This window comes from Bufo gargarizans, chromosome 1 (genome assembly GCF_014858855.1).
Source record: "Bufo gargarizans isolate SCDJY-AF-19 chromosome 1, ASM1485885v1, whole genome shotgun sequence".
Classification (NCBI taxonomy): Eukaryota; Metazoa; Chordata; class Amphibia; order Anura; family Bufonidae; genus Bufo; species Bufo gargarizans.
This window is the reverse complement of record NC_058080.1, coordinates 415,552,223-415,578,438: the sequence shown is the minus strand read 5'-3', so window position 1 is coordinate 415,578,438 and position 26,216 is coordinate 415,552,223. Positions and strand designations below refer to the sequence as shown.

General features: G+C 42.4%; 1 protein-coding gene across 1 annotated transcript in view; it reads right to left on the bottom strand.

Moving 5' to 3' along the window:
• CNTLN (centlein) overlaps positions 1-26,216 on the bottom strand; it is a 327,152-nt gene that overhangs the window by 56,451 nt on the left and 244,485 nt on the right. Inside the window, exon 20 of the mRNA XM_044286471.1 lies at positions 8,946-9,149. Within this exon, the coding sequence (XP_044142406.1) occupies positions 8,946-9,149 (204 nt within the window). The remainder of the gene's footprint in view (positions 1-8,945; positions 9,150-26,216) is intronic.

The window sequence follows — 26,216 nt, the reverse complement described above, 5'->3', positions numbered from 1 at the left end:
TGGTCATGACACGTCCCCGGTTTGAGGCCATCCGGAAATGTCTGCATTATTCCGATAATGCAGCATGTCCCCCCCGAGGTGATCCTGCCTATGACCGTCTGTATAAGATACGGCCGGTCATCGATCACTTTGGGGCCAAATTCATGGAGGCCTACGTACCTGGAAGGGAGGTCGCGGTTGATGAGTCTCTCGTTGCGTTCAAGGGGAGACTCAGTTTCCGCCAATATATTGTGAATATAGGTATGGCGTGAAGCTATACAAAATTTGTAAGAGTACCTCAGGGTACACCTACAAATTTCGTGTGTACGAGGGGCGAAATTCCCGTATTCAACCCCCAGATCGTCCCCCCACTCTGGGTGTTAGCAGGAAACTCGTGTGGGACCTTATGTACCCACTGCTGGATAACGGTTACCACTTGTATGTGGATAACTTTTATACCAGTATCCCCTTGTTCAGGTCCCTTGCCGCCAGATCCACGTTCGCTTGTGGGACCGTGCAGAAAAATTAACGTGTCTCCAAAGTCTGAGAGCCATACATATTGGGCATAGTCGCGGGCGTAAAAGTCGTCGCTATAAAAATAACTTTTGACCAAACGCCTCGGATGAACTGTGTTAAAAATATAAAATAAAAACGGTGCCAAAACAAATTTTTGGGCAAAATTTCCATTTGAATCCTTATTTCCGGTAATAAAGCAAGGGTTAACAGCCAAACAAAACTAAATATTTATTGCCCCGATTCTGTAGTTTGCAGAAACACCCCATATGTGGTCGTAAATGGCTATATAGCCGCACGGCAGGGCATAGAACGAAGGGAACTCCATACGGTTTCTGGAAGACAGATTTTGATGGACTGTTTTTTATTTTGACACCATGTCCCATTAGAAGCCCCCCTCTGATGTAGCCTAGACTAGAAACTCCAAAAAAGTGACCCCATCTAAGAAACTACACCCCTCAAGGTATTCAAGTTACTTTACAAACTATGTTAACCCTTTAGGTGTTCCACAAAACTAAATTGCGACTGTAGAAACAATTTTAGAATTTACATTTTTTGTTACATTGCCTTAAAAAAGAGTAATATAGAGCAACCAAAAATCATATTTACCCCTAAAATAGTCCCAAAACAACAACCACCTTATCCCGTAGTTTCCTAGATGGGGTCACTTTTATGGAGTTTCTACTCTAGGGGTGCATCAGGGGGCTAGAAAGGGTACATGGTGTAAATAAACCAGTGCAGCAAAATCTGCCTTCCAAAAACCATATGACGTTCCCCTTCTTCTATGTCCTGTCGTTTAGCCAAATAGTAGTTTACGACCACATATGGGGTGTTTCTGCAAACTACAGAATCAGGGCACCCCATTTTAATAAAGTAAGGGTTAAAATGGAAACTTTTCCAAAAAATAGAAATTTCTAAATTGTTTCTCAATCTGCCATTAACTCTTGTGGAACACCTAAAGGGTTAACAAAGTTTGTAAACCAAGTTTTGAATACCTTGAGGGGTGTACTTTCTTTGATGGAGTCACTTTTTTGAAATTTCTATTCTAGGGGTGCAACAGGGGGCTTCAAATGGGACATGGTATAAACAAAACCAGTCCTGCAAAATCTGCCTTCCAAAACCCATATGGTGTTCCCCTCCTTCTATGTCCTCCCGTTCGGCCAAACAGTAGTTTACGACCACATATGGGGTGTTTCTGCAAACTACAGAATCTGGGCAACCCATTTAGAGATTTGTTTGGCAGTTAACCCTTGTTTTATTTCTGGAAAAAATTGATTATATTGGAAAATTTTCCAAAAAATAGAAATTTCGAAATTGTTTCTCAATCTGCCATTAACTCTTGTGGAAGACCTAAAGAGTTAATAAAGTCTGAAAAACTGTTTTGAATACCTTGAGGGGTGTAGTTTTGGGAGGTTTCTATTATCTAAGCCTCACAATATGACTTCAAACCTGAACTGGTTCATAAAAAGTGGGATTTTGAAGATTTCTGAAAATTTTCAAAATTTGCTTCTAAACTTCTAAGCCTTGTAACATCCCCAAAAAATAAAATATTATTCCCAAAATGCTACAAACATGAAGTAGACATATGGGGAATGTAAAGTCATCACAATTTTTGGGGGTATTACTATGTATTACAGAAGTAGAGAAACAAACTTTGAAATTTGCTAATTTTTCAAAATTTTTGGTAAATATGGTATTTTTTATGCAAAAAAATTAACTTTTTGGACCCAATTTTAGCAGTGTCATGAAGTACAATATGTGACGAAAAATCAATCTCAGAACGGCCTGGGTAAGTCAAAGCGTTTTAAAGTTATGAGCACTTAAAGTGACACTGGTCATATTTGCAAAAAATGGCCAAGTCCTTAAAGGGAACCTGTCACCGGGATTTTGTGTACAGAGCTGAGGACATGGGTTGCTAGATGGCCGCTAGCACATCTGCAATACCCAGTCCTCATAGCTCTGTGTGCTTTTATTGTGTCGAAAAAACGATGTGATACATATGCAAATTAACCTGAGATGAGTCCTGTCCCTGACTCATCTCACATACAGGACTCATCTCAGGGTAATTTGCATATGTATCAAATATTTTTTTTTCACAATAAAAGCACACAGAGCTACGGGGACTGGGTATTGCGGATGTGAAAGCGGCCATCTAGCAACCCATGTCCTCAGATCTATACACAAAATCCTGGTGACAGGTTCCCTTTAAGGTGAAATAGGGCTGAGTCCTTAAGGGGTTAATCCTCTGCCAGCGCGCTTCTCCACACATGCTTGAAATCAACAAATAAAGAATCAACAATAAATAAATAATAATGTAGCATAAAATAACATTAAGAGAAACATAGAATGTGTCGGCAGATAAGAACCATTTGGCCCATCTAGTCTGCCCAATATACTGAATACTATGAATAGCCCCTGGCCCTATCTTATATGAAGAATGGCCTTATGCCTATCCCATGCATGCTTAAACTCCTTCACTGTATTTGCAGCTGCCACTTCTGCAGGAAGGCTACTCCATGCATCCACTACTCTCTCAGTAAAGTAATACTTCCTGATATTACTTTTAAACCTTTGCCGCTCTAATTTAAAACTATGTCCTCTTGTAGCAGTTGTTCTTCTTTTAAATATTCTCTCCTCTTTCACCTTGTTGATTCCCTTTATGTATTTAAAAGTTTCTATCATATCCCCTCTGTCTCGTCTTTCTTCCAAGCTATACATGTTAAGGTCCTTTAATCTTTCCTGGTAAGTTTTATCCTGCAATCCATGTGCCAGTTTAGTAGCTTGTCTCTGAGCTCTCTCCAAAGTATCAATATCCTTCTGGAGATATGGCCTCCAGTACTGCGCAGAATACTCCAAGTGAGGTCTCACCAGTGTTCTGTACAGCGGCATAAGCACTTCACTCTTTCTACTGCTTATACCTCTCCCTATACATCCAAGCATTCTGCTAGCATTTCCTGCTGCTCTATGACATTGTCTGCCTACCTTTAAGTCTTCTGAAATAATGATCCCTAAATCCCTTTCCTCAGATACTGAGGTTAGGACTGTATCACTGATTTTATATTCTGCTCTTCGGTTTTTACGCCCCAGGTGCATTATCTTGCACTTATCAACATAAAATTTTAGTTGACAGATTTTTGACCCCACTGGTAAGACGACCATGGTCTGAATATACTCCATTGACTACAACCCTCTGTTGTCTGTCACTCAGCCACTGCCTAATCCATTCAACAATATGGGAGTCCAAGCTCAATGACTGCAGTTTATTGATAAGCCTTCTATGTGGGACAGTATCAAAAGCCTTACTAAAGTCCAGATAAGCGATGTCTACTGCACCTCCTCCATCTATTAATTTAGTCACCCAATCAAAAAAAATCAATAAGATTAGCTTGACATGATCTCCCTGAAGTAAACCCATGCTGTTAGTCATCTTTCAATCCATGGGATTTTAGATGTTCCACAATCCTCTACCTTAAGGCCTCATGCACACGACCGTTTTTCGGGTCTGCATTCGAGCCGCAGTTTTTGCGGCTCGGGTGCGGACCCATTCACTTAAATGGGGCCGCAAAAGATGCGAACAGCACTCCTTTTGCTGTCCGCATCCGTTGCTCCGTTCCGAGGCCCAGCAAAAAAAATAAAAATAGAGCATGTCCTATTCTTGTCAGTTTTGCGGACAAGAATAGGCATTTCTACAATGGGCCGCCCATTCCGTTCCGCAAATTGCGGACCGCTAAAAACGGAACGGTCGTGTGCATGAGGCCTAAGTATGGTTTCCATTAATTTCCCCATTAATGATATCAGGCTTAGGCTACTTTCACACTTGCGGCAGGATGGATCCGGCAGGCTGGTCTCCCTGTCGGATCCGTCCTTCCACTGATTCGCCGTATCTCCGGTCCGCCTCTCCGTTCCAATTGACTATAATGGGGACGGGGGCGGCGCTACGGCTCAGTAAGGCACTTCGCGGTCAGAGACCGCTGGACTAAAAAGTCGGACATGCAGGACTTTTAGTCCGGCGGCCTTTCGCCGTGCACTGCCGTACTGCGCCGGAGCGCCGCCCCCATTATAGTCAATGGGGACGGAGCGGCGGACCGGCGAAACAGCGGAAGGACGGATCCGACAGGGAGACCAGCCTGCCGCAAGTGTGAAAGTAGCCTTACTGGCCTATAGTTGCCCGATTCCTCCCCACTACCTGTCTTGTGAATGGGCACAACATTTGCTAATTTCCAATCTTCTGGGACGACTCCTGTTACCAGCGATTGGTTAAATTAATCTGTTAATGGTTTTGCTAGTTCACTGCTAAGCTCTTTTAATAGCTTTGGGTGTATCCCATCAGGCCCCTGTGACTTATTTGTATTAATTTTAGACAGCTGATTTAGAACCTCTTCCTCTGTAAAGAGTCTTTACAGAGGAAGAGTATGTGTGGAAATAAAAAAATAATACTTGTCGAAGGACTAAAGCGGGGGCTCGATCTACTTGTCCTGATCCCAAAAATAATTTTAAATCAAAACCAAATTTCGATGCACCACCACGCTTCCTTATGCAGGGGAGGTGGCTGGCTTGCGTTCCAGTCTTTGTGGTGTGAAATGACTAAGTTTAGTTCTCGTTCACACCAGATGATTCTGTCCAGAATGCACTACATCGCGGCCGGCTCACTATGTTGTGGGGCAGGACGATCCATTGAAGTGAATGGCACCATAGCCACAGCCGCAGGGAATCGGATGCACGGGTTTGCAAGGCACAATTTTGCCTGAGGCCAGGTCAAAATGCTGCTTGCAGCATTTTGTTTGGACTGGACCGCAGGCATAATGTGCCTTGCGATCCTGTGCAGCCAATCGCATTGCAGCCGTTGGGCATGGTTATGGTGCCAATCAATTCAACAGACCACTACGCATCCTCCTGCCCCACAATATAGTTAGCCGGCCGCAATGCGGTGCAGTGCATTCTGGACAGAATCAGGCTGGAACGCACTGCCTGGTGTGAACGAGGCCTTAATGTGATCACAGCAATTAGTTTAGTGCACATTACTAACCGTACCTCTAGGTGGTTTAGGCAAATGAGCTGCTGAGGCTTGGAAAGGACCCCCCTCACCTTCCCAGTTTGACAACACCTGCAGAAAGGGGGTCCTCTGAGGGATGCTGGCAGAGTTGAGAGTTCTATCAATGACCCTGGCTCTGTAACAGCTGTCACTGCTTTCCCCTCGCGAGCCGGAGACGTGACAGAACCTTGAATTGCTCCACTCCTTCAGCTCTGTCATTTCTTCTTTCCCACGCTGTCCATCGCTCCTTCTTGTAACTCACAGGTCTGTGCGGCGCATTGCCTATGCTTATAGCATGTAAGTATAATGCTGCTGAATAACTGTACATGGCAGACAGGACTTCAGTAGCGTCCTGGCTACCATGGTAACCAATCGGAGCCCCAGCATTACACTGCTGGGACTCCGATCGGAACTGCCGCTGCCACCAATGATAGGGGGAGGGCGCACTGCCCACCAATGATTTTAATACTGGGGGAGAGGGCGCACCGCCTACCAATGATTTTAATATCGGGGAAGGGGGGGAGGGCGCACTGCCCACCAATGCAAACATTGTAGAAACATTCCTGGCACCCGAGCTCTGACAGGGAGCTGCCGTCCATGCAATTAACCCCTTAGGTGCCGCGGATGGCAGAACCCTGTCAGAGGTGCGTGCCCATCACCATGGGAATGCCTCGGGTTTAGAATATACCATCGGATCAGAGTTTTTTCCAATCCGATGGTATATTTTAACTTCAAGCATCCCCATCACCATGGGAACGCCTCTCCATGCCCAGCTCATCGCCGATCCACTGTGTGGGTAAACAAAGCCATCTCAGCCCTGCTACTTGCCTGCAGCAGGGCTAAGCTACTGATCAAACTAGCTGCCCAGCGCCCAGAACTGCATGTCCCGGGCGTTGGGTGATACGATTTCAACACCCCTGAAAGACACATGCATCAAAAGATTCATTAGTCTTCCTCCCTAACTGAGGTCCTTTTCCTTTGTAAAAACTGAACAGAAGTATTCATTGAGGCAGTCAGCTAGTTCTTTATCTTCTTCCATATACCTTCCTTCTTTTGTTTTTAGTTTGGTAATTCCTTGTTTTAGTTTCCTTTTTTCATTTATGTATCTGAAGAATGTCTTATCGCCTTTTTTCCCTGACTGAGCTAATTTCTCTTCTGCCTGTGCTTTAGAAGCTCTGGCCTATCTCTGCCTAATCTTATAAATTTCCCTGTCATCCTCGTTTTTTTTTGTTTGTTTTTTAGAATTACTAAATACTATCTTTTTGTTTTTAATGATTTTGGCCACTTCTGCTGAGTACCACAGTGGTCTCTTCCTTTTTTAGCTTTTACTGACAAGCCTAATGCAATTTTCTGTTGCCTTCAATAGTGACACTTTTAAGTAATCCCATTTCTCCTGGACTCCAATGAAACTGTTCCAATCTGATAGAGACTCGTATACCACTAATCTAATTTTCGAAAAGTCTGTTTTTCTAAAATCTAAAACTTTTGTTTTTGTGTGGTGTGACTCAGTCACTGTAAACCATACTGACTGGGGATCATTAGATCCCAAGCTTTCCCCTAAAAAGAATGAAGTACTAAGGTATAAGACTATATGGGTGCACCTGAGTCAATAGAACATCGCCCCACGTGTATCGCAATTATGTTATTATGACCACCAGCTAATATCCAGAGTTATCGCTGTGTGGGCTGGGAGTAAGTTTATAAGGTCCTTGTAGGTTGTTATAGGTATCTGGAGCGATGCTGACTGCAGTGCATCCCACAGCTCCTGGAGGGTGTGTGGGGGGAAAACCCCATTGCCGCATCGAGGGATATGTGTGCAGACAACCTATTGAACACCTTATATACCCACCACACCAGCTCACCACACGCGACTTCCTTCATGAGCTACACGCTGCTGACATCAAAAGTAGAAAGTGGTCATAATAATATAACTTGACTACATATCACTAGCATATTGGAAATAAAATACGTAAAAGGTCCCAACTGTCACCAAACTCAGTTATTATCTATACTAAAGCCAGATACACTGACATGTAGCACCAGCTTTATACAGATTTGGGGAGTCTGTAAGGATGTTTGTCAGGGCATTTTGCACTGCTATGCAGCTTGAAGGGTACAGTGCCCAAGAGTAAAGTGGTGGCAGGAACCTATACAAGTAGGGTGCCTCATTTTGAGTTTTTTTTTTCCCCTTTGGGGCCAAATGTCCACTATCTGTCTCTCTGTCAAAAGAATAAAACATATTGATAGTAAATTTAATATATATTCATACAGTATAAATGAGAAATAAATGCTCTCCCCTAAGAAAACATGACATCCCCAAAAGTTACTGCATTTTTCTTTATTATATTGTAATATATTTAATTATATGAAATAAATCTATAGAAGCCGTCCCAGGTTATAAAGTATTATTCTTGTGTCCTATAAAACCATTGCTTTTAAAGAATAAAGAAAAGGAAAAAAAGTTCAGATATTTCATTTAAACTGAGCTCTCGGGTATATTCATTTCAAAAAATGAATCAGAGATCAAACATTGTGCTGCAACAGTGACAATCAGGTTGCCATTTGACCATGGCTTTTAAAACATCTATGATAATGACATGAATAAATGATCTGCGGCAGTCTGACATGTACTCTCACTATACTGTTGGGGCATTCTGGCACTATTCATAGACAGAAGTAAAAGACTTGGGATGCTTTAATAAGAACAAGAACAGATATTTAAAGGGACAAAAGTGAGAGGGATCATGTGTGTTGGAACAATCAATGAGCTAACTCAAGATCAAAACTAGACATGAAAGAATCTGAAACCTGAAAGCTTTAGCAGAAAGAAAAGGAGAAGAAAATACTAGATCAAAACTTCCACCTGACTAATGACCCCAACACATGTATGAGCCGCTGTCCAATTTCTCCCTTCACGTCAACTTTCTCTTCTATTGTCCTCAGCTGTCCTGCAAAGCCTTTACTCCTGTTTAGCAGTGTTAGTATGGTGCTCTGTAAGACACTGGCATGACTCGAGATCATAGATCGCATGGTAGCCAAAGCTCCATGAGTACGAGAACCAGAGCCTAATATCCCTACTTGCTACCATGGTCTCAGACCCTCTGATCATGAACTGCTTCTTAAAGGCAAGGAGTTCATTCAGTCTTTTGGAACGTAGCCTCCTTGACTTTCTCCCTTGAACATTATCTACAAATACGATTTTTCTTTCAGAACAAAATCTTGTTAACAGTACAAGAAGTAATGGGCATGAGTGAGGCAAGTGAATGTGAAGTCTGTTTGAAGCCATTATGGACTGAGAAACCAAGGGCAACTGATAACACAGAGCAGCAACCGAGAGGAACATCAAACTCAACATTGCTTTCAATAATGCAGTGTGGTAATCATGGTATCAGCCACTTTGTAATATAATCCTTGTTGTTACCTTTACTTTGGTCTGGAGCTGCTTCATTTCCACATCTGTAGCTTTAGAGGGTGTTAATGGGGTCACTGCAGGTTGATCTAAGGCCACAGGGTTCACCATCTCCAAGGACCTTTTGGCTTGGGACAGCTGTTCAGTCATCTGCTCTACAGTTTTCTCCAAATTTTCTTTTTCCCGCTGAATGCCATCTAAATCTGAACACAACTTCTATTGATTTAAAAAAAAAAAAAAAAGAACATATTCAGAGTCATTAAAGATATGACGTTCCATTTAGAGCAGTTCAAAGTTACGAAACTTTGTAATGCAGAGGACATATAGACAATGTATAGCATGGGATTCATTTCATACTTAGTGCCGTTAAAGGATTACTTCAAAATGTAAAAGGAACATACTCCATCAAAATACTAATGACAGGTAAGAGTAATCTTCAGGAATACTGTATGTATTAGTCAAAGGCCTTTAAAGGGGTTTCCAGGAGTAAAATATTGTTGTCCTATCCCTGGGACAGGGGTCATCAATATCTGAGAGATAGGATCCAACTCCCGGCACTCCTGCTGATCAGCTCTTTGTAGAGGAGACAGTGCTGTACACTGTATAGTGGCTGTGCTTGGTATTCACTTGAATGGACTAAGCTAGACATACAGTGCCTTCAAAAAGTATTCACACCCCTTTTCCACATTTTTTTCCACGTTACACCTACAAACTTAGGGTACTTTCACACATGTGGCAGAGGATTCCGGCAGGCAGTTCTGTCGCCGGATCTGTCAAAACGTATGCAAACTGATGGCATTTGTCCTGATCCGTATGATAAATGCATTGAAGTGTAGGATCCGGCATTCATTTTTTTTTCACATTTTTTGTGGTCTGAGCATGCGCAGACCGCAATGCCGGATCCGTTTTGCCGGAACACTCGGGGCCGGCATTAATGCATTTCAATGGAAAAAAATGACGGCAAGTGTTCCGGAATTTTTATCTCTGTCTCTGTCCTGAAAAGGCAAAAAGACTGAACTGAAGACATCCTGATGCATACTGAACTGATTGCTCTCCATTCAGAATGCATTAGGATAAAACTGATCAGTTCTTTTACAGTATTGAGCCCCTAGGATTGAATTCAATGCCGGAAAAGAATAACGCTAGTGTGAAAGTACCCTTAAATGTATTTTATTGGGATTTTACATGATAGACCAAACACAAAGTTGCAAGTATGTGTGAAGTGAAAAAAAACAAAAAAACTATACATGGTTTTCAAAATCTCACCAAATTTTCAGACACACACATATAAAGTCATAATTTACTGATACAATTTAATACAACACATAATAAATAACATGATTAAAGAATTAGCAGCAATACATGAAGTGCCATGACAAAAGTATTCACCCCAAAATGTCCACGGTCACATGTTACATATATTTCCAACGGGTGTATGATATACTCAATATGCAATCACCCCAAATGTCAGTAATATGCCACACTCGCATATATCACCCTGGTCCTGCCCACGGTATTGTGACCCACATTAAAAATAGTGGTTTCGCCTCACTTCCTCTTGGGGGCGTACCCAACCATCACAACCCCCTCTTATTTATACCCCATCCCATAAGTACATACTCCCCAAACCTGAGTATAATCTACTACACCTGGAAATCCACAGGCAGTATCATTATTAAGGGCGGTATCGCATCAGAAATTCCCAAGATTCCCCGCCAAGTAGCGCGATAAGTGGTGGTCACATGATCACATTGACCACGTGATCCGCCGTATAGCAGCTTCCAGCGGCCTCCCAAAGATCACGGCATTTCTGAGTATATCGCGATCACGTGATCATACCGGTAACGTGAAATGCAATATTTACAGACTCAACTCTTCACATGATGTTGCCAGGAGCGCCATTTTAGAGAAGAGCAATCTGCCCATATCCTGATCTCAGGAGAACATCAACATAAGATGGAAATAATAAGCTAGATTACAACATAGTTAAGAGATATCTATTGATGAAAAATTATCTTAGCAACCATCTAAATTTCTTCACTACAACACATGCCAAGGATATATTACAAACGTATATTCCGGGGTAGTTTCGCCCTATCACTGTACCAATTAAAAGCATGGAATATAATAGTCAATTTATGTATTTGTGTAAACATAATTATTAGTGCCCTAAAAAGTATACATAATTTATAGTAAAAAAAACTACTAAAAGTAGTGACCAATAAGTATCCAAAAAATTATTATATCATAAATAATTTCTGTGATCAATAAAAAAAGGTCCATCTTATGCTGATGTTCTCCTGAGAGGAAGCGATGCGAAAAGTGCGTCGGGGTTGGTGTTCCCTCAAGGTCTTCAGTCTGTATGTGATATTCCTGCCCTTTTTTTTTTATATTTGGTGTTTATTTCACAGTATTGTATAGCATATGCTTTAGGGTACTTTCACACTTGCGGCAGAGGATTTCGGCAGGCAGTTCCGTCAAAACGTATGAAAACTGATGGCAATTATAAGACTGATCAGAATCCTCATCCATCTGACAAATGCATTGAAATGCCGGATCAGTCTCTCCGGTGTCATCCGGAAAAACAGATCCGGCATTTATTTATTTTTTCAAATTTTGGACGGAGATAAAACCGCATGCTGCGGTATTATCTCCGTCCTGAAAAGGCAAAAAGACTTGCCTGATGCATCCTGATCGGATTGCTCTCCATTCAGAATGCATTAGGATAAAACTGATCAGTTCTTTTCCGGTATTGTGCCCCTAGGACAGAACTCTATGCCGGAAAAGAAAAACGCTAGTGTGAAAGTGGCCTTAGGCGTCTTTTACACTCGCGTTTCATGCGGATCCGTCATGGATCTGCACAAACGCATCTGTTCAGCTAACTCAACCGCATGCATCCGTTCAGAACGGATCCGTTTGCCTTATCTTTAACATTGCCAAAACTGATCTGTCCTGACACACAATGTAAGTCAATGGGGACAGATCCGTTTAGCTCAGTTTCATCAGACTGACACCAAAAAGCAGCGCTTTTGTATCCGCCTCAAAAGCGGAATGGAGGCAAAACGGAGCCAAGCGGATGCATTCTGAGCGGATCCTTATCCATTCAGAATGCATTAAAGGCAAAACTGATCCATTTTGGACCGCTTGTGAGAGCCCTGAACGGATCTCACAAATGGAAACCAAAACGCCAGTGTGAAAGTAGCCTAAGTAACCGTCAGCCCAACTTGGGATATATTATATTGTGGCATTCGTCTTTGACATTAGGCCTTGGTTACTATTTTTAATGTAGCTCACAATACCGTAGGCAGGACCAGGGTGATATATGCAAGTGTGGCATATTACTAACATTTAGGGCGATTGCATATTGAGTATATCATTCACCCGTTGGAAGTACCGTATTTTTCGCCGTATAAGACGCACCGGCGTATAAGACGCACCTAGGTTTTTGGGGAGTAAAATAAGAAAAAAAATATTTTTAACCAAAAGGTGTGCTGTGGGTTTGGAACTAGGTGGTCTGTGGATGGCACTATTACTGGGGATCTGTGGATGACGGACACTGTTATGGGGGGATCTGTAGATGACGGACACTGTTATGGGGGGATCTGTGGATGACGGACACTTATGGGGGGGGATCTGTGGCTTTCACTGTTACAGGGGGGGGATCTGTGGATGGCACTGTTATACATGTGTCATCCACAGACCCTCCCAGCCCATAACTGTGCCATCCACAGATCCCCCGCCGCTCCAGTATACTAATATAATATGTCTTATTCAATTAATAGTTATTAAATATGCCTCTTTATTCCTAAAAGTACCTTAAATCCTAAGCGCTTCAGTACAAGGCCGGCAGGCCGGGCAGCCGGCGCGTCGCGTCACTCACTGACGTCACTTGCCTGCGCCGCCTGCTTCATTCATAAAGTAGGCGGCGCAAGCACGTGACATCAGGGAGTTACGCTGCCGCCCGCCCGGCCTGCATTGTACGGATGCGCTTAGGATTTAAGGTACTATTAGGCATAAAGTAGCATATTTAATAACCATTAATTGAATATGACATATTTTATTAGTATACCGGAGCGGCGGGGCGGGCCTTTAGTACAGTGACTGCACCGCCCCGCCGCTATTTCTGGCCCCAGCTCCTCCTCCCAGTCCCTCCCCGAGTCCTCGCTCGCTTTACATCGCTGCCAGCGATGTAAAACTGACTGCATTCGCCGTATAAGACGCAGGGGCATTTCTCCCCCATTTTGGGGGAAGAAAAAGTGCGTCTTATACGGCGAAAAATACGGTATATCTAAGGGTACTTTCACACTAGCGTTTTTCTTTTCCGGCATAGAGTTCCGTCGCAGGGGCTCAATACCGGAAAAGAATTGATCAGGCATATCCCCATGCATTCTGAATGCTGCCTTCTCAAACTGCTGATCGGCGGGTGTCGGACCCCCGCTGATCAGATGCTGATGATCTATCCAAAGTCAATATGCGCTCTCTGCGCTACCTACCACACCTCCTCCTCCCTCAGGCGCGGCAGTGGCAGGTCTGGCTGGCTGTGTGAGTGAGTCACTGCTGTCACGTGACTCACCACCCGATCCATTAGCTCCAGACTCGAGTCCTGGGCCTGCAGGCTGTTCCTGCAGTGCAGCCGCGGCGGCGCTACTCACCAGGTAGTCACACCCCCTTCTCCACGTGACGGCCGGACCGACGTGCTTGCTAGTGAGTAAGGAGTAGTGATGGGAAGTTCGGATCTTTTAGGTGAATCGGTTCATTTGAATCAGCTCATTCAAATGAACCGATTCATGAATCGGATCTTCGGTTCACTTGCTGAGTCACTGACTGCTGAGCTGAGCTGACTCGCAAGTGAACCGAAGACTCTAGGTGCCGGTGCGCATGCGCAGATGCTATACATTCGATTCACTTGCTGCTGACTCAGTGCAGTCGACTCTTCAGCTCTCTAATTAGTAATGAGTCAGGATCAGGAAGAGTGATTTATTATAGGGATAGTGAAGGGAAGCTGAAGCTGACGCTGGACAGGAGTACAATGAACCAAGTGAAGTGAAATGTGAATGCACAGGGAAAACTATGTGCTGAATTGATAACAGTATTACAGTAACACAGTCACTGGCTGATAATAAAATAGTCCCCACAGTCATCACTCAGGAAAATAACTAGTGTGCAATTTGTGCACAATTTTCTAAAAAACCTGAAGAGAGATTGTCACCCTGTCGGATCCGTCCTGCCACTGCTCCGTCCCCGGATCCCATTGACTATAATGGGGACGGGGGTGGAGCTCCAGCAAGGCAGTTTGCGGTGAGAGGCCGCCGGACTAAAAAGTTGGACATGCAGGACTTTTAGTCCGGCGGCCTTTCGCCATGCACTGCCGTGCTGCGCCGAAGCTCCACCCCCGTCCCCATTATAGTCAATGGGATTGGGGACGGAACGGTGGTCCGGCGAAATAACGGCAGGACGGATCTGACAGGGTGAACAGCCTGTTGGATCCGTCATGCCGCTAGTGTGAAAGTAGCCTTACAATATCATGGCTTCTGAGCAACAGATCGCGTGGTCTTCACAGTCATCTGCTGCCCAGAAACCATGATTCTGTAGGGGGACGAGCAGTAGCCATCCCTCATCCTCATGTACATGGCTCACAGGCTCAATATAGAGTAAGATAAAGATATAACACACTCCGTCTCCCACATGAACAGCGACATCTCTTTTGACAGCCAATTTGATCCTAAAGGGTTAATTCAACCTGGAATCTAAATTCTGTGTCATCATATCACTGCTGCAACAAAAGCAGCCAGACAGCCTCAGCCTCAGTGTAAACTGTTCTACATCTCCAGTCTGACTCACGGCTCTTTTAACGCAAAGAATCGAATGAGTCACAAACTAAGTCGGATCTTTAGATTCTTTTAACTTGTGACTCATTCGATTCATTTCTATTCTGACTCCCTGCACTTGTGTGACTCAGACGACTAAGAGGCTGAGCTGCTAGTGTGCTTGCCCTGCCCCCTCAGCTCTGATTGGTTGGTGGGCGGGGAGGGGTGGGGCTGGCAGAAGCAGCTTCCACTCTAAGATCATATTACGCACCTCCCCGTCCCTCCCTCAGGCTCCCTGCTGCCAGCGTCTCTGCATTGTCTGTGACTGAGCTGAGCTGTTTCAAAACGGATCGGATCAGTCAAGGAGAACTCCGGCGGCCGGCGGGTGACACCCCATCAGACTGGTGTAACCCGGTGCGGCCCACACCCCCTCGCAACGCCACTGGTACCCGCTAAAGAAAAAAATCGCCACAGCATGATGCTGCTACCACAATGTGTCATGGTGGTGTTTTATGGTGTATTACACTTCACAACTTTTATCCCTGACCTGTCTGATGTGTTCCTTGGTTTTCATGGTGCTGTTTGATCACTGATGTTCTCTAACAAACCTCTGAGACCTTCACAGAACAGCTGTAGTTATACCGAGAATAAATTACACAAAGGTGGACTCTATTTACTAATTAGGTGACTTCTGAAGGCATTTGGTCACACTGGATTTTATTAAGGGGTATGCGAGTACAGGGGGGGGGGGGGTTAAATACAAATGCACATCACACTTTTCAGATTTTAATTTATAAAAATGTCTTTCTTTCTTTTCAAATATACTTGCTACTTTGTGTTGGTCTATCACATAAAATCCCCCCAAAAAATACATTTAAGTTTCTGGGTGTAATGTGAAAAAAGTCAAGTGGTATGAATACTTAGAATACTCTAAGGCACTGTAGGTAAATTGGTTACACAGCTTGACATCACTGGCCTAGGAAAAGACCATGGTGCTCTCCAGAGTGCTGCGGCCTCTTTAAACAGATGATTGATGGGGGTGCTTGAAGTCTGACTCCCACTAATCAGATATTGATGACCTGTCCTGAAAAAAAAACCTGAGCACCTGGAAAACCCCTTTAATTCTATGCTGTAATATTCTCTAGTTACACAGATATTCTAAAATACATTCCACAAATCAAAACCAATAATAAGTAGATATTGTTGAATTTGGCGATTTGGATCTATGCAAGTTCTCCAGACTTTATTGTATGGTGTCCATATATTAAACCTCTGCACGTCTTGGGAATGTAGATAAGTATTTGCCATCTCTGAATCATCCTGTACAGCTTGCTAATACAGTTCAAAGCTTGTTGGAAAACAAATTAACCTTTGATGCTCCTACGACAGCATTATTATTTCCCTATAGACTAAAGTAACTAGTACTATACTGACATGGACACCCACTTTGCCCTGCTTCCCTACTATGTTTTTTTTTTTTTTCATCAGTGATATAGTACCTAAAATGACTATGAAAACCAGTCTACTTTTCCATTTTAGGCATGATGAGTTGACAGATCATACTTTGCAACTACAATTATGTTCCAAGCCATACAGGGATACAATAAACTAACAAAACTGCTGTAAACCCAAACCACTTTATACAGTCTATACAGTAAATTAAAGGTGTATTCCAGGAGGTAAAAGTTATCCCCTATCCTGTGGATCAGATCAGTGGGGGTCCTACCTCTGGGACCCCCACGAGAATGAGAAAGGCCCCTGCCTATCCCCTGAAATTACCGGAGCAGCGGGTCGTACATGCAGGGCCCCCTTTCTCGTGATCGGTAGGACCCCCACTGATCTGATAATTATCCCCTATTGGAGAGCAGATAAAGGGTTATAACAGGAGGTAAAAGTTAAGAAACTGGTTGGAAACTATTGTGTTCCCCAACCATTGGCTTGGGAGGTGGATGTAGCTCTCAGACATGTAGCTCCCCACTGGTTGGCAGCTGCAAATACTATTTTGTACTGTAGCACCAAAGATTTCCTAGCACTACTAGTGACGAGATCAAAACCATGTAACTGGCAGTTAACACCAGGATAAGGATCAAATATTCAAAGTTTTTTTTTTCAACATCAAGAAAAAAAAATCCCATCCCCGCTGAACCAAAAGTGATAATATACATATCAACTCACAAGACTGCGGGTGCCTCACCACTTAGTTGAATTTGAAAGTACGAGTAGCTTATGGCCTACAAAAGATTGGGAATTTTTTTTTTATATACAATATATGAATGCAAATAAAACAAACTTTTTTTTAAACTCTAGCAGTTACAGGAAGTCTGTCTCCTCCCTACAACACTGTTCACAGCACTACTATATGAGGTGCACTGATGACATTAATATGTTGATTCTCACCCCCCTTTGTGCCTGTAATGCATTGAGAGGACTCATAAGCTCACGCACCTAAGGTCCTCTCCATTACGTTCTGAGTCCTGAAAACTCAGGTGGTACTGAGGTTGATGGAGGTGGCAGATTCCCTTTAAGTTCACAGATACTTGTGGACTAATATTCACTTATGTACCTCATACTTCACAAACCGCCTTAATCCAGGCAATTGAACATTTCCAGTGTCTATTAAAACTAAACCTTGTTAAGCTCTATTCTGTAGGTCTTGTAAAGGAGGAATAAAAAGGAGCAGCTGTTGTGGGTAATCTGATGTTGGATGATCTTCGGTGGTGCTTTGCGTTCTATCTCCTGTGTACACATCATGGCCAGTGAACCTCACTCCACATAACCTTGACTGGGGATTGATGTACGTAAAAAGTAAAAGCCAAGCTGGAAAGGGATACAATAACAGATGCTGGTTGTTTATCTCCACCGAGTAGGACTTACCAACTTATGTAGCAGCCAAAGTGCTTCAGATTCATTTGCACAAATGTGGTGTTTAGGGACTACTTTTATTAGAAATGGAATGAAAATGGCTGCAAACAGCTAATTACTGTAAACGCAGGCTCAACTGACATGGCTAAATTGGCTGCTGGAAGGGATAGGTCACCATATAATTATGCTGAAGACTCCACATAGGAAGAAAGTGCCCTTGTTATTGTAGTGGAAATATACTTTTAGATAATAAGGAGAGTGTCTCATCATCCACTTAGGCTATTTTTACACAAGCGGTCCAAAACGGATCAGTTTTGCCCTAATCCATTCTGAATGGAAAAGGATCCGCTCAGAATGCATCAGTTTGCCTCCGATCCACCTCCATTCCGCTCTGGAGGCGGACACCAAAACACTGCCTGCAGCGTTTTTCTGTCCGCCATGTGGTGCTGACACACAATGTAAGTCAATGGAGACCGATCCGTTTTCTCTGACGCAATAGAAAACCGATCTCCCCCCTGTGACGACCACCCACCAATCCCGTCGTACTATGCCACAGTTGCCATACAGGTCTCCACTAGAGACTCCTGGAGGCGAATCCACTGTGAGCACAAAAGACGTTTAAGATTGGTTGGTGGGCCCAGACAGGATGCACACACGATTGTATGTACAATCGGTAAAAATAAAATTACTGATTTCACGCTGGAAATAAAATTAATTTGCTGCCACCACTCTTCGTATTGAATTGGGGCGAAGAGACCCCGGCTAGCTAATCCTTAAGGGACGAAACAGTTATTTGCAACCTAGCTAGTACATTAACAATTTATAAAAATAACACAATTTGGTAGTATGTCTTCTGAGGACAGAGTTCTTAGCATAGATCAGGTCATCAAGTAACAAGGGCAAAACTGGAACGATGAAATCGTTAGTTTTTATTCTAAAACTACACACAAAAATATATATATTAAAGCTGACAGATAAATATACCGGCCAGTTGAACAGATTGGTTTGGATAGAAATAGGTAAGAGATGGAAGGGAATAGAATGTCTGTAAGTTCAGAATTACCGTGGTAGAGTCCAGTGATAGGCAAAGTCTTTGAAATAATAATCCAAGATGGTGAGGTGCCCGTGTCCCTGCGGGCGGTCGAGATGTTAGACGACGTCAGATGGTAGGTGAAGGACGCAGGACCTCAGTGTGTCACTGTTTTTACCTACTCTGAAGCGGGGAGTGGTTATGACACGTTCAGGTCCAGCCTTGTGTAATTGGAACAGGGGCAGTCCTTTGCCCCATAGAGAGAAAACCTGGCAGCATCTTTGCTTTGCCCATTTCTCCATATCCCGTACGTCCAATCAAGAAATATAGTTGATATTGATAATCAGTACAATTTTACACATCATCTGATAACAAATACGACTAAAAGATAACACAGGGTGCCTGAGAACCTTTATATCTCAGAGCGGGAATCTCTGATTTGTCCGCGGGTTTCCTAGAAGGTGGGTTAGGAGAACCAAAACCATCTCTGAAAAGATGGTTCCTTTCACATTTCCATAACCCATGAAATATTAGGAAAATATGGGAAAAATATGAAGCTTATGGATTGAAGAGGACTTTCAGGTCATCTTCCTTCCTGTACCAACCAGCTGTGTGATAAGGATCTGTCCTTTTCTTCTGAAGCTCGCTGCCCAGGCTAAAGGTGTGAGACCCCTGCTGGTATTGGAGACACTATGGCTGCAGAAAGGAAGTTTTTTATGAGGTTCTGTCAAGAGAATACCAGATTGATGGGTACTCAACCTGGCATGGGGCAGGAAGATTCTTTGGCAAGAAGGTGCTAATTGTACCTCTGATCTGTGAGTTACTCCTTTAGTGAAAGAGAAGATTCTTAGTGAAGGCTCTTTTGTCTTTGTGATTGAGAAATATGGCGCATTTGTGATTTCCTAGTATCGCTGTGGATCGCAAAGCGTCACACCCCCCATTGACTTTTATGACTGATCCGTCATGGCTATAGAAGACATAATACAACCAGATCCGTTCATGACGGATGCAGGCAGTTGTATTATTGTAACGGAAGCGTTTTTGCAGATCCATGACGGATCCGCAAAAGAACGCTAATGTGAAAGTAGCCCTTTTAGTGCGGTGTTCAGCCACAGGCCTAGGGAATACATGTAGTGCCCCTTCGGCCACTCTTAAGTGACATATTTCCTCCTCCCTTCCTAAAATATAATGGGGAACAATAGTTGACATTGTAATTGGTGTGAGATGACTCTTTCTACTCCATATGGATGCAATGGCTGGCTCTAAATGTTGGAGATAGACACAAAGCCCTCCATCAAACGTGGTTAAACGGGGTAAAGTAAGCCAGCATCCACTCCCCACCACCATCACCCATAAAGCCACAGCATCAGTTACTAAAAGAAACACAATGGGGAAAATTGTGGTCATTTCTGCTAAATAGTTTTATCATAGTTTTTGGGGTAGACATTTCTTTGACTATAGTCTACTTAGAGACACATTAGGGAAAACGTACTAATCAAGTTGCGCCAGAATTATGACATAAAATGCCCCAAAAAGAATGGCGTTTTGATTTGCGCCAAACATAGCATCTGTTTTCTCCAGAATTTTCACCACAAAGAATGCATCACACCAGAAATGAGTTATAAATGTCAAAGTGGGCAGGGCTATCAAATGAGCGCCTCATTTATTATCCGCTTATACGCAGAAATGGCTAAAATAGTTGTGGACAATTAAGCCAGCTAATGTGGTGGTGTTTTTTGTAAAAAAAAGTCACATTTATGGCATAACGATGTGACTTTTTGTCAAAAAGTCGCATTTATGAAAAGAAAAACTAACTCGTTGTGGGAACAAGTGATAGGTGAGTGTTAGAACAGGGCACATTTATTTTTATCTAATATAAAAAAATATATTATATTGGCGTTAAAATGTTGCAAATTGAGGGAAATAGGTGGATTATCAAGTTTATATTAAAAAAAAAAAGTCACATTTTATGATGAGGTGAAACAAATCAACACTTTTGTAATTACACCATTACTGATAAATGTCCCCCATTGATTCGCTTTGACACTCAAAACTTTAAAGGGTTTCTGTATAATAAAAAAAATAATCTAAAAGTGCTAGCTGAAACTGCCTACATACTCTCTGGTTCAACTAGTGTGCTGCTATGTACTGATGCAGTCACTGCCCAGCTTCTTCCAATGAATGGGAGTCCTGAGGGGCATGGTCACCCATACCTTAGTGTATTACATTAGGACCAGTTTCCAATTTTACTGGCACTCTGGTCACTGTGCTAAGACAAGACAGCAGTAGATGCATCTTGCACAATTTATGGCAAACCCAACAGCACCAGCTTGCTGCTGGCCTCTACAGTCTTTAGTAGACATGGAAGAAGCTGAGTCCAACTCGTTTAGCTTTTTCTGCAGCTCCCGTAGGCTGCAAAGAGGACCACCTCTCCACTGAATTCTATGGGAACAGTAGTCGCACAGAGTCTGTGAATAAGAATCATTGGCGAGACTTTCAAGAATACAGAATCTACAGAACTAGTGAGAATTTATACACACATCAGGATTGCTACTATGCCCAGGTTTCAGAGACTCCGGAAGCTCCTGCATTCATGTAAATACTTACATGTAAAATAAATGTACTGTTCTTGCACGGCCTTCTCTATCATAACGTCTATAACTGTCGGCTTATTACTATTTACAGCTTAGTAAGCATTTCTCTTTGAGCTATACACCAGCACCGCTCTCCTGCCCTATACTCAACACTGAGCTTTGATTTGCTTTTCATACATGAGACTCAGTATGGTTCTCTGAAAAGCAGTACTTTGTCATCAACAAGGTGGCTCTCTACACTTATACCGACATATTGTCAGGAATGACCGGATCTCCTCTTAGAGATTCTTCTCTGGAAGCTCATATGCATAAATCTAAATTCTGCTTTGAAAGAGAGGCATCTTTTAAGTATTTTATTATTTTTGTGTCTTTTTGGTGACCAATAAAGTTTTATTTTTATGTCCTTTTAATTATTATTTTTTTGTTATTTATTTCTATATCTGGGAAAATGTGATAAAGGGGGAAGCTACAGTGCTGCCAATAATTATTCATACCCCTGGCAAATTGTGACTTAAAGTTACTTTTATTCAACCAGCAAGTAATTTTTGGACGGGAAATGACATAGGTGTCTCCCAAAAGATTATAAGACGATGTACAAGAGGCATTATTGTGGAAAAAATAAAATTCTCAGCTTTTATTTACATTTGAGCAAAAAAAGATGCTCCGCACGGTGAAAAATCTCAGAGGATGTGGTCAGAAGCCAAAAGTGACACCTGTGCTGGCCAGGAGGATAGTTAGAGAGGTGAAAAAGAATCCAGGGATCACCACCAAGGCCATCCTGGTGAATCTGGGCTCTGCTGGTGGCAATGTCTCAAAGCAGACTATCCAACGGACACTGCATAATGCTGGGTTCCACTTCTCCAGATAAGGCACACAACAGCTCGCTTGGCTTTTGCAAAAGCTCATCTGGACAAAGAAGAAGACTTCTGGTCTTCTGTGTCATGGTCAGATGAAACAAAAATTGAATTGTTTGGTCACAATGATGTTTCCTTCATTTGGCGTAAAAAAAGAGAAGCCTTCAACCTAAAGAACACCATCCCCACTGTCAAACATGGTGGTGGGAACCTAATGCTTTGGGGGTGTTTTTCAGCCAATAGAACAGGGAACCTAATCACAGTAAACAGCAACATGAAAAAAGAGCAATACATGAGGATTCTCAACGACAACATCAGGCAGTCTGCAGAGAAACTTGGCCTTGGGTACCAGGGAACATTTCAGCATGACAATGACCCAAAACACACAGCAAATGTGGTGAAGAAATAGTTAGCAGACAACAACATTAACGTTTTGGAGTGCCCCAGCCAGAGTCCAGACTGGAATCCAATTGAGAATATGTGGAGGGAGCTAAAGATCAGGGTGATGACAAGAAGACCCTTCAACCTGAAAGATTTGGAGCTCATTGCTAAAGATGAATGGGCAAAAATACCTGTGGAGACATGCAAAAAGCTGATCTGCAATTATAGGAAGCGTTTGATTGCTGTAATAGCCAATAAGGGCTTTTCTATTGATTATGGAGAAGGGTATGAATAATTTTGGACTGGACACTTTTTGCGCAAATGTAAATAAAAGCTGAGAAATGTTTTTTTTTTTCCACAATAATGCCTCTTGTACATCTTCTTATTTTCTTTTGGGAGACACCTATGTTATTTCCAGTCAAAAAATGACTTGGTGGTTGAATAAAAGTAACTTTAAGTCACAATTTGCCAGGGGTATGAATAATTATGGGCAGCACTGTATATATCAATCTGCTCAGCTCCACCTGCTCTATAACTTGGTGTTGTCAGAATGCATTGCATTTTTTGGGTGACAGGTACTCTAAGTTCTAGTTCCAGTATCAGAGGCTGCGGGAAACATCTGATTGGTAGGAAAGTGGGATGACTCTCAGAGATCAGATATTAATGACCTGTCCTCAGTAGGGGTGCACTGAAACGAAAATTCTGGTCCGAAACCGAAAATTCAGGATGCCCTTGACCGAAACCGCCTTTTTGCCCAAATACTTTTAAAATACTTTTTTTTAAGTAAAAAAAAGGAAAGTGAATTAAAATATAAAGTTAAACAGATACATAGATGTTATACACACAATGCCACCCAAAGTGGTTATTTTAAAAAAAATGTCACTCTCCCCCTCCCTCCTTTGTCACTCTTATTCTACCCCCCCTCCCTTGTCACTCTTATTCTACCCCCCCTCCCTTGTCACTCTTATTCTACCCCCCCTCCCTTGTCACTCTCATTCTACCCCCTCCCTTGTCACTCTCATTCTACCCCCTCCCTTGTCACTCTCATTCTACCCCCCCCTCCCTTGTCACTCTCATTCTACCCCCCCTCCCTTGTCACTCTCATTTTACACCCCCCCATTGTCACTCTCATTTTACACACCCCCATTGTCACTCTCATTTTACACACCCCCTTGTCACTCTCATTTTACACCCCCCCTTGTCACTCCTTTTACACCCCCCCTCCCCCTCCCTTGTCACCTCTAGTGTAGCATGTGTAGCGTGGCCGAGCTCTGTTCGGTCCGCGGTACAGGAGCATTTGTTTCTTGTACCCGGCCGGACTGAAAGGAAGTGCACACTAAGTGAGCACTTCCTGTCAGTCCGGCCGGGTACAGGAAACAAAAGCTCCTGTACCGCGGAACGAACAGAGCTCGGCCACGCTACACTAACAACAGCAGTAGCACAGAGCAGACACAGCAGGCTGCGCAGCACTGAGCCGGAGATTCTTTAGAGCGGCAAGCGTTTAGGAGGCACAGCATGAGGGGCGCCGCCGGCCGCCCGAACGTATATAACCAACCATATTTTCTGCCGATATGTACCAATATCGGCCGAAATAGATTAGGCCCATTTTCGGCCGCCGGAAATTCGGTGCACCCCTAGTCCTCAGGATAGGTTATCAATATCAGTTGCCTGGAAAACACCTTTAAACCTTAGGATACCGTATTTTTTTATATTTTTTTCATTTTTCATTTTTGCGTTTTCATTTTTCTTCCCTATTTTCCTTGAGCCATAACTTTTTTATATTTCCGGTCACATAGCTGTATGAGGGCTCATATTTTGCGGGACAGGTTGTACTTTCTAATGCCACCATTAATTATGGCATACAATTGGAAAAAAAAAGAAGCAATTCCTCCACCGTTTTACGGGTTTTGTTCCCATGGTGTTTCGTTTACAGCACAACTGACCCATGCCCTTTATTCTCTGGGTCAGTACCATTACAAAGATACCCCATATGTATAGGTTCTTTATGTCTAAATAGTGTAAAAATAAATGTAAACTTTGCTAAAAAAAAATGTTTTACATCACCATATTCTGACCCCTATAACTTTTTTATACTTATGTCTACTGAGCTGTTTAGGGGCTCATTTTTTTTGCGGCACAATCTGTAGTTTTTATTGATACCATTTTGGAGTGTGCGTGACTTTTTGATCACATTTTATTTTTTCCGTCACGCCATTCGCCGTATTGGATTTTTTTTTTCTATTTAAATAGTATGGGCGTTTTTGGTCACGGTGATACCCATGATGTTTATATTTATTGTTATTTAGTTTTTTTTTTTTATTATACTGTAAAGGGGGTAATTTTAACTTTTATATTTTTTAACATAAAAAAAAAAACCATGTGATGATTTTGTGGCTCATATATGATCCTATAAGTTATGTTTTTTAATTTTTCAATTTGTTCTATCGGATTTTTTAAATGCCATTTAAACTCAATATTTCTCATTTCTTATCCTGGCCAAAATAAGAATTGCAGTATGATCATGGCTGGCTGAAAGTGTTCAGCGAGACTGAAAGTGTTCAGCACAACTACCGATGCCCCAATTGGCCACACGGGGCATCGGTAGGAAGCCCGAGCTTCCGGGTTTTTGAGCATTTAGATGCCATGATCTCACTTGGTCACAGCATCTAAAGCATTTACTTACCGCGATTAGCATTATTTCTGGTCACATTAACCCCTTAGGAACACAGCCTTATTTCACCTTAAGGACCAGGCCATTTTTTGCAAATCTGACCAGTGTCACTTTAAGTGCTGATAACTTTAAAACGCTTTGACTTATCCAGGCCGTTCTGAGATTGTTTTTTCGTCACATATTGTGCTTAATGACACTGGTAAAATGAAGTCCCCCCAAAAAATTTTTTGCACAAAATAATACCTAATTTACCAAAAAATTTCAAAAATTTGCAAATTTCAAAGTTTCAGTTTCTCTACTTCTGTAATACATAGTAATACCCCCAAAAATTGTGATGACTTTACATTCCCCATATGTCTATTTCATGTTTGTAGCATTTTGGGAATTATATTTTATTTTTTGGGGATGTTACAAGGCTTAGAAGTTTAGAAGCAAATTTTGAAAATTTTCAGAAATCTTCAAAATCCAACTTTTTATGGACCAGTTCAGGTTTGAAGTCATATTGTGAGGCTTAGATAATAGAAATCTCCCAAAAATGAACCCATCTAAGAAACTACACCCCTCAAGGTATTCAAAACTGATTTTACATACATTTTTAACCCTAAAGGTGTTCCACAAGATTTAATGGAAAATAGAGATACAATTTCCAAATTTCACTTTTTTGGCAAATTTTCCATTTTAATATTTTTTTTCCAGTTACAAAGAAAGGGTTAACAGCCAAACAAAACTCATTATTTATGGACCTAATTCTGTAGTTTACAGAAACACCCCATATGTGGTCGTAAACTGCTGTACGGGCACACGGCAGGGCGCAGAAGGAAAGGAATGCCATACGGTTTTTGGAAGGCAGATTTTGCTGGACTGTTTGTTTTTTACACCATCTCCCATTTGAAGCCCCCCTGATGCACCCCTAGAGTAGAAACTCTAAAAAAGTGACCCCATTTTAGAAACTACGGGATAGGGTGGCAGTTTTGTTGGTACTAGTTTAGGGTACATATGATTTTTGGTTGCTCTATATTACACTTTTTGTGCGGCAAGGTAACAAGAAATACCTTTTTGGCACTTTTTTTTGTGTTATTTACAA